General features: G+C 47.9%; 1 protein-coding gene across 1 annotated transcript in view; it reads right to left on the reverse strand.

Annotated features, from left to right (window-relative positions):
• Positions 1 to 15,329, reverse strand: part of LOC119973530 (collagen alpha-1(VII) chain-like) — a 528,770-nt gene that overhangs the window by 130,467 nt on the left and 382,974 nt on the right. Inside the window, 6 exon segments of the mRNA XM_038811804.1 lie at positions 2,314 to 2,349; positions 3,802 to 3,873; positions 5,613 to 5,684; positions 8,384 to 8,440; positions 9,325 to 9,360; positions 12,089 to 12,124. Coding sequence (XP_038667732.1) covers positions 2,314 to 2,349; positions 3,802 to 3,873; positions 5,613 to 5,684; positions 8,384 to 8,440; positions 9,325 to 9,360; positions 12,089 to 12,124 — 309 coding nt within the window.

The following is a 15,329-nucleotide window of genomic DNA, read 5'->3' on the forward strand; positions in this document are numbered from 1 at the left end:
CAGGCAACCTGCTAACAATCAACAATTTTTTAAAAAGTTCTCAGGATGTTGGCATTACTGGTAAGGCCAGCATCTGTGGAGAAACAGAGTTTAGTTCCATCGAAGAGTGATATTGGACATGAAACATTAACTCTGTTCCTCTCTCCATGGATACTGGGCGATACATCCCTCAAGGAGTTATTCCCATGGTCCACCACGCCAGGGCCACGCTTGTCCATACCTGTAGTAATTCTCGCCCATGTGATTCCCGACCCAGAGGATCGAAGAATCACGTGGGCCCAGAGAATATGGTGCCCAATCCGCCAAGTGGCTGAAAATGGGTCTTAATGACCCATTGGTATCCTCCCGCTGGTGTGCCGGTGCAAACCTGTATCCCAACATCAGCAGAGGGTCGGAGCATCGGAAATGGATCGGCACTTGGTGTGTAACCCGTTTTCTCCCAGACACTGGATTCTCCGCCTTACCGGGAATTCTGTGACTGACGGCGCAAGGCAGAGGCTATCGCCCACTGATTGACTTGCTGAGATTTTCCAGTACTTTGGTTTTATTTCAGATTTCCAGCACCACAGCATTTAATTTTTATTAAGGCCAGCATTTACTGTCCTTCTTATTTGACCTGAGAAGATTGTAATGGATGGCAGGTGGTTAGCACTGCTGCCTCACAGTGCCAGGGACCCAGGTTCAATTCCTGCCTTGGGTGACTGTGGAGTCTGCACTTTCTCACCGTGTCTGCGTGGGTTTCCTCCGGGTGCTCCAGTTTCCTCCCACAGTTTAAGGATGTGCAGGTTAGGTGGATTGGCCATGATCGATGCGTGGGGTTAGGATGGGGGACTGGGCCTAGGTAGAGTGCTTTTTCGGAGGATGGGTACAGACCCTATGGGCTGAATGGACTCATTCTCCACTCTTGGGATTCTATGGATTGTTCCGGAAACACTACTCTCAATGTGATGAAGATGAAATGCTTGTGATGATTTTGATTTGATTTATTGTCACATGTACTGAAGTACAGTGAAAAGTATCTTTCTGCGGCTGAGGGGACGTGCACAATACGTACATAGTAGACAAAAGAATAATCAACAGAGAACATTGACAAATGGTACATCGACAAACAGTGATTGGTTACAGTGCGGAACAAGGGGCCAAACAAAGCAAATACATGAGCAAGAGCAGCATAGGGCGTCGTGAATGGTGTTCCTACAGGGAACAGAGCAGTCCGAGGGGGAGTCGTTGAGGAGTCTTGTAGCTGTGGGGAAGAAGATGTTCCTATGCCTGGATGTGCAGGTCTTCAGACTTCTGTACGTTCTGCCTGATGGAAGGGTCTGGAAGAAGGCAAAGCCTGGGTGGGAGGGGTCTCTGATAATGCTGTCTGCCTTCCTGAGGCAGCGAGAGGTGTATACAGAATCAATATAGGGGTGGCACGCTTGTTTGATGCTTTGGGCTGAGTTCACCATTCCCTGCAGTTTCTTGCGATCTTGGACCAAGCAGTTGCCATACCAAGCTGTGATGCAGCCGGATAGGATGCTCTCTATGGCACATCTGTAGAAGTTTGAGCGAGTCGATACAGACATGCCAAATTTCTTTAGCTTCCGTAGGAAGTAGCGACGCTGTTGGGCTTTCTTGACTGATGCATCAACGTGAGTGGATCAGGATAGTGACCCCAGGAACTTAAAGCGATCGACCATCTCCATTTAGGAGCCATTGATGCAGACTATGTGTCATGCTACGCTGAGAAAGGTGTGGCTCAGAACAAGGGGTTGAAAGCTATAGCAGAGATCCAGATTTCTATCGAGAAGTACAAAAGAACCTTCCAAGACAGGACTAGTTGCTGAGAACACGGAAATATGTGGAAAAATTGCATGGGCTACAAATTGCTGTCAGTAATGTTATTGTAAATTGCACATTGTATTTAATACAATGCAAATTCAATTATTTTGTCTGTTGAACCTATTTGTACTATCTGCTTAAGAATCTTCTTGAGTAACGTTTAAACATTTAGAGTATCCAATTTTCTTTCCAACTAAGGGGCAATTTAGCTTGGCCAATTCACCTACCCTGTACATTTTTTTGGGGTGTTTCGGGTGAGGCCCACGCAGATACAGGGAGAATGTGCAAACTACACATGGACAGTGACCTGGGGTCGGGATCTAACCCGGATCCTCGGCGCTGTGAGGCAGCCTTCTTGAGTAACTTGTTATGATGCATTAAAACATTCTGCAGGCTTTCTATTCATACACTTAGCTTCCTATCGTTTTAACTGACCCTCTTGTAATGCAACATAGGTTCCTTTTAGCCAAAGCCTTCATCTAAACTTACTGCAATTCCATTGCTGCCGTGTTCTCCAGTTTCACCCTGAAATAGAATAATAATAATAATCTTTATTAGTGTCACAAGTAGGCTTACGTTGACACTGCCATGCAGTTGCTGTGAAAATCCCCGAGTCGCCACATTCCTGCGCTTGCTCGGGTACACTGAGGGAGAATTCAGAATGGCCAAATCACCCACCAGCACGTCTTTTGGGACTTGAGCTAGGAAACCGGAGCACCCGGAGAAAACCCTGCAGATATGGGGAGAATGTGCAGACTCTGCCTAGACAGTGACCCAAGCCGGGAATCGAACCTGGGTCCCTGGCGCTGTGAAGCAACAGTGCTGACCACTGTGCTACCGCGCCGCCCGAAACAATCATAACCTCAAACTTGATCAGTAATTAACACATTGGGATACCACAAAGCATTTACAGCGCAGAAACAAGCTCTGCGGCCCAAAAATATCATAGCAGTGTTTACGTGCCGTACAAGCCTCCTCTTAATCAAATCCCATCACTGCGTCCTTCAATTCGTTGCTATGATTCTGCATTGTTTGATTCCTTAGTGGTCTATAGATATTGTTAACTTAACTTCTAATATTTAGAGTTCCTCATGACTTCCTGGTCTCCCATTGTTAGGGTGTTGGAATTCGCTGTTGGATGGAATCTTTCCCTGCACTGTCACATTAACGTTTGGAGGTTCTTTTAATTATTTGATAAATTTCCCCCAACCCTGTCCTCGCTGCATCCATTCCATTTTTTTATTTTTGCTCTACCAGTAGGATCTCATCCTTTTCCTGGGTACAGTTTCCCGACAGCACTCTAAAGTGGCATCAAAGATCCAACAGCAATCTGCCAATAAGCTACTCCACCGTGAGAGGCGTTACAGCTGAACTCAGTTCTGTAATTAATGGATGAATAACCTTGGTAGGACAGGAATCCTAATTTATCAAATTTACCATCACAATGTTAATTCAATTATTCTAGAAACATAGGGCAGAATTTAAGGCCCCTCTTGGTGGCAGGTTTGGAGGTGGGAGGGCATTTGATTAGGTACATAGGGGGCAGGTGGTGGCATTCAGCTAGTGGCAGGTGGGTTAGCCACCACGCGGAAAGCCCAAAAATCAAAACTGGTTGAAGTTGCTTGTGGGCTCCTGGATGGCTGAAAGGTCTTAAGGGACTTAATGGCCTATTCACGTTCCCTTGGTCCATCTTCTTTGGCTAACTGTGAACAAGTGTCTGAGGTGATATAAAATGGCTCTCGTTCTTCACAGTGGAATGTAAACCATCATGACCTATTTATTACAAGCACTAAAACTGGATCAATGTACTGGAAAATCAACTATATGATCAGATATAACTGGAAATGAGTTAGTAACTCCAAGGTAAGGGCTTCAGATGGCACTTAAAACAACTCCAGCTTCTCCATCACAGATTGTGTCATCATTTCAAACAAGCCAGTATTCTCTGAGGAACCGAGACTCGACACAGGTACAAACCTTCTGTCCTGCAGGACCTCTGGCCCCAAATAACCCCATTGATCCTTTTGATCCCGGCTCTCCTTTGTGACCCTTAGAAACACAAAAATAATGTAGATCATTAAAGTACTATGCACCGATCCTGAAAAAGATCCCATCAGAGAGCATGGAAGGAGAAAAAAAGCATTCAGCCAATCAAGCCCACACTTTCTCCCATCATGAACAATTAACCAACTCATCAACTCTATCTTACCCACCCATCTGGAAATGATTTGTCCAAGTACAGACAAATAAATAGGCTGATCTTCAGCAAAACTAAACTAAACTTCAGATTATTCATCTATACGCCCAATCTGCAGGTACCAGAAGACGGTGAGTAAGATTCCTGATCCCACTCTTGCAGCAGAGAACTATTCTTAAAGGGAATGTAGACCAGATTGTTTCCAGCAATATTACAGTCCTTTCTCTAACCGATGCTCCATACAACTGAGTCTCCCTGCACTGAGTGCAGGATTAGTGAATTTACCTGAATATGTCCTATGTAACATTTGATCATCTCAGTCTATACTTGTGCCTGTTACCACGAAACCCTGCATTGACTGTTCTTGTTGAGAATTTGCTCAATTCATATCTCCACTCTTCCGAAGGAACAATCTTTCATCTAGCATCAAGTGAGGTTTTCTGCCTTCGTATCTTTTTAAATATCTGAGCTGTTACAGGCTGGTTGAGTTGTTAATATTAACTGTTAGTATATGAGGGAGGAATAATACAGCAGCTTGTCTATTACCATCAGCAAATTTATTCTGCAGCTAGCTCAGCAGAGATACAGGGCGCAATTCTCCCAAAGGGAGACAAACAGCCGACGGCGGAGTGAAACCCGGAGTGTTTCATTCCGGCGTCGGAGGCTGCTCCTCGCCCCCTATTCTTCTCCCCCCCCCCCGGGGGGGGCTAGGAGCGGCGGCGCGTGAATTCTGCGCGCCGGCCTTGACGGTTGCGTCAAAGCGGCGTGCCGGGAATGATGCGGCCAGCGGCGCCGAAGTGACGTCAGCCGCGCATGCGCGGTTGCCGCCTTCCCATCCGCTACCCCGCAAGACATGGTGGCTTGATCTTGCGGGGCGGCGGAGGGAAAAGAGTGCGTCTTTTAGAGACGCCGGCCCGACGATCGGTGGGCACCGATCGCGGGACAGACATCTGCTGAGCACGCCCGTGGTGCTCGATCCTCCCTCCGCCCCCCACAGGCCCCACACTCACCGGTCGCGCGCTGTTCACGCCGGCAGCGACCAGGTGTGGTTGGCGCCGGCGTGAACCGGTCGGGTTCGACAGGCCGCTCGGCCCATCCGGGCCGGAGAATCGCCGGTCGCCATAAGAAACGCGAGCGGCGATTCTCCGAGTGGCCTGTCGCAAAACGCGACACGTTTTGGGGAGAATCGCGGGGGGTGCCAGGGCGGTGTGGCGTGATTCGCCCGGCCCTCCCGCGATTCTCCCACCCGGCGTGGGGGTGCGGAGAATCGCGCCCACAAGCTCCACATAATTTCCCCACAACAAATGTTCCAGCTGTTTCCATTTCGAGTCTTTGGAGGTTCAGCCAATAACCATTACCCTCCTTTAATAAGACAATTAACTTAACAATGTAATTGCCAAAACATGCACTTGCTGATCCATTGACAGAGTGACTCCTGATTGTTTTAAGATAACGTTGCCTATTGTGTCAATTATGATAAGCACTTTAATATTTATTGGAATCAGAAATTATTAGAATCATTTGGTTTGACAAACGCAACACTTTATTGACTGTTCACAACCCGTACCAGTGATGACAGTGAAATTTTCACCTTAACTCCTGGAGGCCCATCTTCACCTTTCTCTCCTTTATCACCATCAAACCCTGGTGGACCTCTATCACCCTGCAAGAAAAGAAGCTGCATGATTAAAAAACAACATCCATAGACCCCATTAAGCTCGTTCATTCCACAGGCCATGGAAAATGTGCTCTATTATGGACTCCATTCAATAAATTTAATCTCTTGAGATAAAGTTATGTGAAGTTATTTAAGCAAAACATTGAACTCCTATCTGGTCTTCAATCCTGCATTATACATCCTTGACCAGTTTTCTTTCATGGTGTGACATTCCCCAAACCCAGCAGCTAAGGAGCCAACATGTCCATTGCAGCTTCTGGTTATCTCTTCTGGGTACTATGCTAAAGTGTCAACATAGAATTTGTGGTCAGGTTTCTGGAGTGAGGCCTGAAACTCCAACTTTCTGGTGCAGTAATACCATTGAGTCAACGCCAACACCTGATAACCAGAAAAAATAAATGATTGTTTCAATTTCAGATCTCACCTGTTGGTTTGTTAATTGTATACTTGTTAGTGATCGAAATCCATCTGCTGTAAGTACTGAATTTCTCAGAACTGAATGCACCAAAACAGGCACTACGGAGACGGAACTCTTAGAATCATGGAATGATGCAGGGCGGAAGTTGGCCATTTGGCCCATCATGCCCATGTTGACTCTTTAAAAGAGCTATTGAATGTGTCCCATGCCCCTACCCTTTCCCCATGACTCTGTAAGTTGTCTTCATGTTTTGCTTCACTTGAGGAATGTTAAGCAGCAACCCGGGGGCACATGTGACCCATCAGGGTTCTGAGTGCGGCTTACGAGATATTTTGTTGGCTTTTGCCCACACACAGAGTTTCCACGTTCTACTGGCTTCCGTCTGCTCGGCTTCTTTCCTTCCGGTATAATTGAAGTGATACGCTCGTAAAGCAAGGGCAAGTGAAGTGAGGCATGTGCTGATTGCTCACAACGTTGACTGTGAAAATCATGTGCTCCCTCTGGATCCAATCAGATGATGTCCCGGAGGACTGGAGAATAGCCAATGTTGTTCCTTTGTTTAAGAAGGGTAGCAAGATAATCCAGGGAACTACAGGCCAGTGAGCCTTATGTCAGTGGTAGGAAAATTACTGGAGAGAATTCTTTGAGACAGGATCTACTCCCATTTGGAAGCAAGTGGACGTATTAGCGAGAAGCAGCACGGTTTTGTGAAGGGGAGGTTGTGTCTCACTAACTTGATAGAGTTTTTCGAGGAGGTCACAAAGATGATTGATGCAGGTAGGGCAGTGGATGTTGTCTGTATGGACTTCAGTAAGGCCTTTGTCAAGGTCCCTCATGGCACACTAGTACAAAAGGTGAAGTCACACGGGATCAGAGGTGAGCTGGCAAGATGGATACAAAACTGGCTAGGTCATAGAAGGCAGAGAGTAGCTTTTCGGATTGGAGGGCTGTGACTAGTGGTGTTTCACAGGGATCATGCTGTTCATAGTAAATGATTTGGAGGAAAATGTAACTGGTCTGATTAGTAAGTTTGTGGATGACACAAAGGTTGGTGGAATTGCGGATAGCGATGAAGACTGTCAGGAGATACAGCAGGATTTAGATCGTTTGGAGACTTGGGCGGAGAGATGGCAGATGGAGTTTAATCCGGGAAAATATGAGGTAATGCATTTTGGAAGGTCTAATGCAGGTAGTGAATATACAGCGAACGGTAGAACCCTCAAGAGCATTGACAGTCAGAGAGATCTAGGTGTACAGGTCCACAGGTCACTGAAAGAGGCAACCCAGGTGGAGAAGGTAGTCATGAAGGCTTACAGCATGCTTGCCTTCATAGGCCGGGGCTTTGAGTATAAAAATTGGCCAGTCATGTTGCAGCTGTATAGAACCTTAGTTAGGCCACACTTGCAGTATAGTGTTCAATTCCGGTTGCCATACTACCAGAAGGATTTAGAGAGAGTGCAGAAGAGATTTACCAGGATGTTGCCTGGTATGAAGGGCATTAGCTATGAGGAGCGGTTGAATAAACACGGTTTGTTCTCACTAGAACGACGGAGATTGAGTGGCGACCTGATAGAGGTCTACAAAATTACGAGGGGCATAGACAGGGTGGATAGTCAGAGACGTTTTCCCAGGGTAGAGTGGTCAATTACTAGGGGGCATAGGTTTAAGATGCGAGGGGAAAGGTTTAGAGGAGATGTACGAGGTAAAGTTTTTTACACAGAGGGTAGTGGGTGCCTGGAACTCGCTGCCAGAGGAGGCGGTGGAAGCAGGGACGATAGTGACATTTAAGGGGCATCTTGACAAATACATGAATTAGATGGGAATAGAGGGATACGGACCCCGGAAGGGTTGAAGATTTTAGTTCAGTCGGGCAGCATGGTCGGCGCAGGCTTGGAGGGCCGAAGGGCCTGTTCCTGTGCTGTACTTTTCTTTGTTCTTTGTTCAAGCGTTAATTTTTTTTTGTTTTTAGCACTTGATGTTGATGACAGTTCTATTAATATATGAATGATTAAGTATTTATTAATATGAAATATGTGGCATGTATTCAATCTTATTCAAGGGCCATGGTTAGTGGACGTGCCCTATTTCAATCTTGCGTCCCACTGAGATGAAGGCGGGCCACTCATGTGACCCACTCACTAGCCTAGGTTACCCATCACTGGTTTATAGTGACTGGAACAGTAACTGGAAAAGTCTAGTAGTTAGGATCGTAGAGATACACAGATAAGATAATATCACACATTAGAACAAACCAATATATTCTTACTTGTTCTCCCTTGTCTCCTTTGTATCCTTGGGGTCCGGAAATACCTTGTGGGTCTCCCTAAAGGTAAAAAATATAAATCATTACTGACAGGAAAGTGGCCAAAATGTGAAATATATGATAACTATTATAAATTCCTTAAATCGGGGGTAGCAAGGTGGCGCAGTGGTTAGCACTGCAGTCTCATGGCGTCGAGGTCCCAGGTTCGATCCCAGCTCTGGGTCACTGTCTGTGTGGAGTTTGCACATTCTCCCCATGTTTGTGTGGGTTTCGCCCCCACAACCCAAAGATGTGGCAGCACGGTAGCATTGTGGATAGCACAATCGTTTCACAGCTCCAGGGTCCCAGGTTCGATTCTGGCTTGGGTCACTGTCTGTGCGGAGTCTGCACATCCTCCCCGTGTGTGCGTGGGTTTCCTCCAGGTGCTCTGGTTTCCTCCCACAGTCCAAAGATGTGTGGGTTAGGTGGATTGGCCATGCTAAATTGCCCTTAGTGTCCAAAATTGCTGTTAGTGTTGGTGGGGTTACTGAGTTATGGGGCTAGGGTGGAGGTGTTGACCTTGGGTAGGGGGTAGAGTGCTCTTTCCAAGAGCCGGTGCAGACTCAATGGGCCGAATGGCCTTCTTCTGCACTGTAAATTCTATGATAATTCTATGTGCAAGGTAGGTGGATTGGACATGCTAAATCGCTCCTTAATTGGAAAAAATTAATTGGGTACTCAAAATTTATTTTAAAAAATCATAAATTCCTTAAATCATTTGCAAAGGTAATTAGCTGGTAGTTTGATGAAAGGGGAATATCAAAGGGTAACAGGATCAAGAATGGACTAAATTATTCACTTGAAATAAAACAGTGATAAAGACTTGCTCGGCCAATTGGCCTATTACTACACTAGAAATGTATCCTAAAACATAGTTTAGAAACAATTCTACCACAAGTAGTTACCTTATCACCTTTAAATCCTGGTATCCCATTAGCTCCCTGAAATGCAAGCAAAAACACATCTGCACCATCGGTTTCTAACTGAAAAATCTTTTAGCAATTCTTAGTTTTTACTGAACTGGAGAAGATGGAAATATTCATACCACAGTTTATATGGAAGAGACAGGGTCATTAAAAGAGGAGGTGGAGATTGACAGATGAAGGGGTTGTGGGAAGGAGCTCCAGAATGCGGGGTCTGAAGGCACGGCCACCAATAGCAGTGTCAAAGGGGGTAAAGGTGGATGGTGGTTACTGTAGTAGGGAGGTTTGAGGCTATTAAGGGAATTTTTAAAAACGAGGATGTGAATTTTAACTGGAAGCTAATGTAAGTCAATGACAACAGGTGTGATGGACAAGCAGCACTTTGTGCAAGATGTAATACAATTAACCACAATTAACAGAGGTTTGATGACCTGAATTCAATGGAGGGGGGAGGATGGTATGTCCTTGAGGAGAATATTTGAATCGTTTAGTCTAAATGTGACAAAGGCTTAAACGAAGGTTTCAGCTGCGGATGTGACTTATTAATATCCTGCCCCCCCCCCCCCCCCCCCCCCCCCCCCCCCCCCCCCCCCCCCCCCCCCCCCCCCCCCCCCCCCCCCCCCCCCCATAAGGTGGGATTCCTGCAGGGAACCTTCTTAAATGAGGTTGTTCCCCTGACCCCAGCCACCAAGCAGGGTCAGAGAGCGGTTACGTGAGCAAACGGTAATTGCGTTCCACTGAAGATGAGCCATAATTTCCACCAAGTTGAAAATTTCCAGCATTCAATTGCATAGGAAATGAGCACTGAGCCAATTTACCAAAAAAGAACTTGTAACTGTGAAACCAGATATTCATAGGAATGGAGGAGGAGGAACTGGATGAAATTAAATTAGTCACACCCCCTCCGCACATGTCCACGCATGCTTCTCTTCTATAAAGTGAAACAGGCAGCATGGTAGCACAATGGTTAGCACTGCTGCCTCACAGCGGCAGGGACCCGGGTTCAATTCCCATCTTGGGTGACTATCTGTGTGGAGTTTGCACATTCTCACCGTGTCTGAGTGGGTTTCCTCTGAGTGCTTCGGTTTCCTCCCACAGTCCAAAGATGTGCAGCTTAGGTGGATTGGCCATGCTAAACTGCTACTTAGTGTCCAAAATGTTTGATGGGGTTACAAAGTTGTGTGGGAATGAGCCTAGAGAGGCTGCTCTTTCGGATGGTCAGTGCAGACTCAATAGGTCGAATGGCCTCCTTCTGCACTGTAGAGAATCTATGATTCTAGGTGCATTGTTTCTAAGTTGAATCACCCTGATTTGGATTGTCTCTCCAGTGAAATGCCATTCAGAACACAAACAAGAGTAAATGAGACTGCTTGCAATGAACTTAATACATACACACTGCAATCTCTGCATTAACATCTCCAGAACTCAAAGATACCATTGATGTCAGTGAAGGATAAATTATTTAATTTTACAGCAATATTTGATACATTCTGCTAACTGGGGGCCAGAAAGGAATTTTAAACCACAGCAGGAATACTCAAAGGATTTTCTTTCTGACTTTATGGGCGCGATTCTCCGACCCCCACGCCGGGTGGGAGAATCGCGGGAGGGCCGGGCGAATCATGCCACGCACCCCTGGCACCCCCACACGATTCTCCCACCCCCCCAAAATGGCATGTCGCGTTTTGCGACAGGCCGCTCGGAGAATCGCCGCTCGCCGTTTCTAATGGCGACTGGCGATTCTCCGAGCGGCCTGCCGAACCCGACCGGTTCACGCCGGCGCCAACCACACCTGGTCGCTGCCGGCGTGAACATCGCGCGATCGCTGCATGTGGGGCCTGTGGGGGGCGGAGGGAGGATCGAGCACCAGGGGCATGCCCAGGAGGGGTCTGGCCCGCGATCAGTGCCCACCGATTGTCAGGCCGGCGTCTCTTAAAGACGCACTCTTTTCCCTCCGCCGCCCCGCAAGATCAAGCCGCCATGTCTTGCGGGCAGCGGAGGGGAAGACAGCAACCGTGCATGAACGGGTTGGCGCCGGCCGACCTGCGCATGCACGGGTGACGTCACTTAGGCTGCACCGGACGCGTCATTCCGGCCGTGCCACTTTGACGCAAGCGTCAAGGCCCGGCATGCAAAATTCACGCGTTGCCGCTCCTAGCCCCACCCCCCCCCCCCACCTCCGGGGGGGGGATAGGGGGCGAGGAGCGACCTCCGACGCCGGAGTGAAACACTCTGGGTTTCATTCCGCCGTCGGCTGTTTGTCTCCCTTTGGGAGAATTTTGCCCTATGGACCAGAGTGGGTGCGGAGTTATGGATGAGGCATGACATTCTCTCCTTAGCATGAGAGCAACAGTAAAAATGGCAGAATCCAACAAGTCTCTGGTGAACATTCGCACTGCATGCAGGAAAGTGTTCACAATTGTCATCGTTCTTTGAACCAATTTAACAAAGGCAAATAGAACCTGGCAGCAATCAGTCTCCATCCAGCTGCACACACAGCCATTGGTTAAGGGGGTCAGTAACCAGGGAATAAAAGTTTGTAATCAGCGGATAAGGGATGACAGCCAGGGAAGAAGGAAAACATTTTGAAAACAATGGGGAAAGAGCATAGGACTGGAACTAATTGGATTGCTCTTTCAAAGAGCTGGCACAGACACGTAGACCTGAACGGCCTCTGACTGTGCTGTGCAATTCTATGAATTAATCACTCAGACTTTTACTTCACCTATTTTGCTGAAGTTTGTACCTTTTCTCCTTTCTGACCGGGTAATCCTTTCAGACCCTGTCAAGAGAACATAAGAAGCAGTTTTTTCAATGCATTAGCCTCTGTTATGATGAAAAGCAAAGGCAACAGAAGATTACGCCAGGCTAGTGAAATTTGAAAAGAAATAAATGAATAAAACTCAGAAAGGTACACTCAGAAACTATGAAGAGCTCCTCTGACACAGTCCAAAGATGTGCGGGTTAGGTGGATTGGCCATGATAAATTGCCCGTAGTGTCCTAAAAAGTAAGGTTAAGGGGGGGTTGTTGGGTTACGGGTATAGGGTGGATACGTGGGTTTGAGTGGGGTCATGATTGCTCGGCACAAACATCGAGGGCCGAAGGGCCTGTTCTGTGCTGTACTGTTCTATCTATTATATAAGTTATATTCAACACTTACAAAAAGGCGGCGACAGGATTCTCCGGTCGTCGATGCCAAAATCGTGTTCAGCGAACGGCCGGAGGATCAGAGCACCCGACCAAATTGGGGGCGGCACCGATTTTGCGATGCTCCGCCCCCTCCAAAGTGGCGTACGCGCCACGTATCGATTGGCCTCAGGCCATTGCCGGTGCGGCCGCCGCAGGCCACATCCGTGCGCATGCGCAGCCACGGAGCCGCCAATTCTCTGGGCCGTATCGGCAGCTAGAGCCGGGTGCTCTACGCTGCCGGCATGCTAGCACACGGCAAAACGGGGAATCGGTGGCCGTTTTACGCCATGTTTTCCTGCGTAAAACCCACCGCTCCCACGCCAATGTGGGGACATAGCCCCAGAATCGGACAATCCAGCCCCAGATCTTCCAAAGGTTTTACAATATAGCTCTGATGGGTTTTTACACTGTCTTGAAACATTTCCCTGCCTTAACCTTCTTCACATAAAGATATTGGGCGCGATTTAACTGGAACAAAATCTACATTCACTTTGGAATCATAGAATTTACAGTGCAGAAGGAGGCCATTCAGCCCATTGAGTCTGCACCAGCTCTTGGAAAGAGCGCCCTACTTAAGCCCATGCCTCCACTCTATCCCAAGGGCAATTTATCATGGCCAATCCACCTAACCCGCACATCTTTGGACTGTGAGAGGAAACTGGAGCACCCGGAGGAAACCCACACAGACACGGGGAGAACGTGCAGACTCCGCACAGACAGTGACCCAAGCCAGGAATCAAACCTGGGACCCTGGAGCTGTGAAGCATCTGTGATAACCACTATGCTACCGTGCTGCCCTGGTGCATTTAGTGGGGTGTTTTTCAGTGGTTGCAGTGCTGAGAAACGCCTCGCTATATAACGGCACTTTACTGTTTGTTTTGGTTTCGGGGAGTTTCTCTCGGTCTAGGCTGCACTCAGAGTCATTTCCTGCTGGTAAACTGAAGCTCGCCCGCAGACAAGGCTCCTCACGTATCGTGGCTCCATTTTCTTTGGCTGTCCCGATCGACACCCTCATCCCCCTTTTCGATCCCCCCCTCCCCCACCAACCTTGGGCAGGCACCCAGGAACACCACCTCACCCCCCTCCACCTGGTAAGGCCCCCTGGGCCTAATCCCTGCAACTGCCAGCATGGCACTCTGCCAGTGCCTCTTCCAGGCTGAAAGTGCCACCCAGCACCCTGGCAGTGCCAGGCTGGTAGTGCCAACATGCCCAGGTGCCAGAGGGAGTGCCAGCGTGCCACTCTGCCCTGTCCCTGACCACCCTGGGGTCTCTACTGGCCTAGGAGACCCTCCCAACCCCAGGCGTCATTTGAGGAAACCAGTAGTAAACGGCACCCTGGCGAGTTCTCCCAGGCACGGCCGATAGGTCCCAGACGCTGGGAGAATCCTGTGAACGCATATTTAAATATGTCAAATGGCTCATTTGAATATGCTGACCTGGACCATGCCCAGTGAGGGCTGAGGGCTTAGTTACCTGGTCTTGCAGTGTCATATTTGTAGGACTCAGTGGTTACATGTAGCTCACAGGCCACAGGATCTCCCTGCCTTAAAGAACTGAAGTGGAATAGAACATGAAGACCAAGAATGGCGCTAAACTTGCTAAAATGTCTATTTTTGGAGCGTTTTATTCGGAACGGCACCAACAATATACCATTCAACTTCAAACATGTGTTAATCAGGCTTTGGGGCTTTGAGGTGGCGAAACACAGGTTCTCAAGAAACTAAAGGGGCAGAAATCCACCTAATATGGATGAACTGTACACATCAACAAACAAGTGAGCAGATGCGAGAATTATTCAGAGTCAATCAACGAGTTTACAAGAGACTTATAATTACATAGAACATAGAACAGTACAGCACAGAACAGGCCCTTCGGCCCTCAATGTTGTGCCGAGCCGTGATCACCCTACTCAAACCCACGTATCTACCCTATACCCGTAACCCAACAACCCCCCCCTTAACCTTACTTTTATTAGGACACTACGGGCAATTTAGCATGGCCAATCCACCTAACCCGCACATCTTTGGACTGTGGGAGGAAACCGGAGCACCCGGAGGAAACCCACGCACACAGGGGGAGGACGTGCAGACTCCACACAGACAGTGACCCAGCCGGGAATCGAACCTGGGACCCTGGAGCTGTGAAGCATTTATGCTAACCACCATGCTACCCTGCTGCCCCTTAGTATCTGTAACTCCCATATTCAACAAGGGAGATAAAGCCACACCGGCCAGCTATAGGTATTTGAATCTGATCAATAATCAGAATTATGTTTTAATTCAGTCAAGGGATGTGTGCATCATTGGTCAGACCAGCATTCATTGCCCAACCCTAATTGCCCTTGAGAAGGTGGTGTAAAGCTGCCTTCTTGAACTGCTGTAATCAATGTTGTGTATGTATACCCACAGTGCTGTTAGGGAAGGAGTTTCATGATTTTGACCCAGCGATAGTGAAGGAATGGTGATATATTTACAAGTCAGGATGGTGAGTGACTTGGAGGGAACTTCCAAGTGGTGGTGTTCCCTTGTCCTTCTAGATGGTAGTGATAGTGGGTTTGGAAGGTGCTGTCTAAGGAGCCTTGATGAGCTCCTGCAGTGCATCTTGTAGATGGTACACACGGCTGCCACTGTGTGGCAGTGGAGGGAATGAATGTTTGTGGAAGGGGTCCCGATCAAGTGACTGCTTTGCCTGGATGGTGTCAAGCTTCTCGAATATTGTTGAAGCTGCACTCATCTATTATTCCATTACACTCCTCACTTGTAGACTGTGGCAGGCTTTGGGGAGTCAAGAGTTGCGT

Source organism: Scyliorhinus canicula, chromosome 11 (genome assembly GCF_902713615.1).
Source record: "Scyliorhinus canicula chromosome 11, sScyCan1.1, whole genome shotgun sequence".
Classification (NCBI taxonomy): Eukaryota; Metazoa; Chordata; class Chondrichthyes; order Carcharhiniformes; family Scyliorhinidae; genus Scyliorhinus; species Scyliorhinus canicula.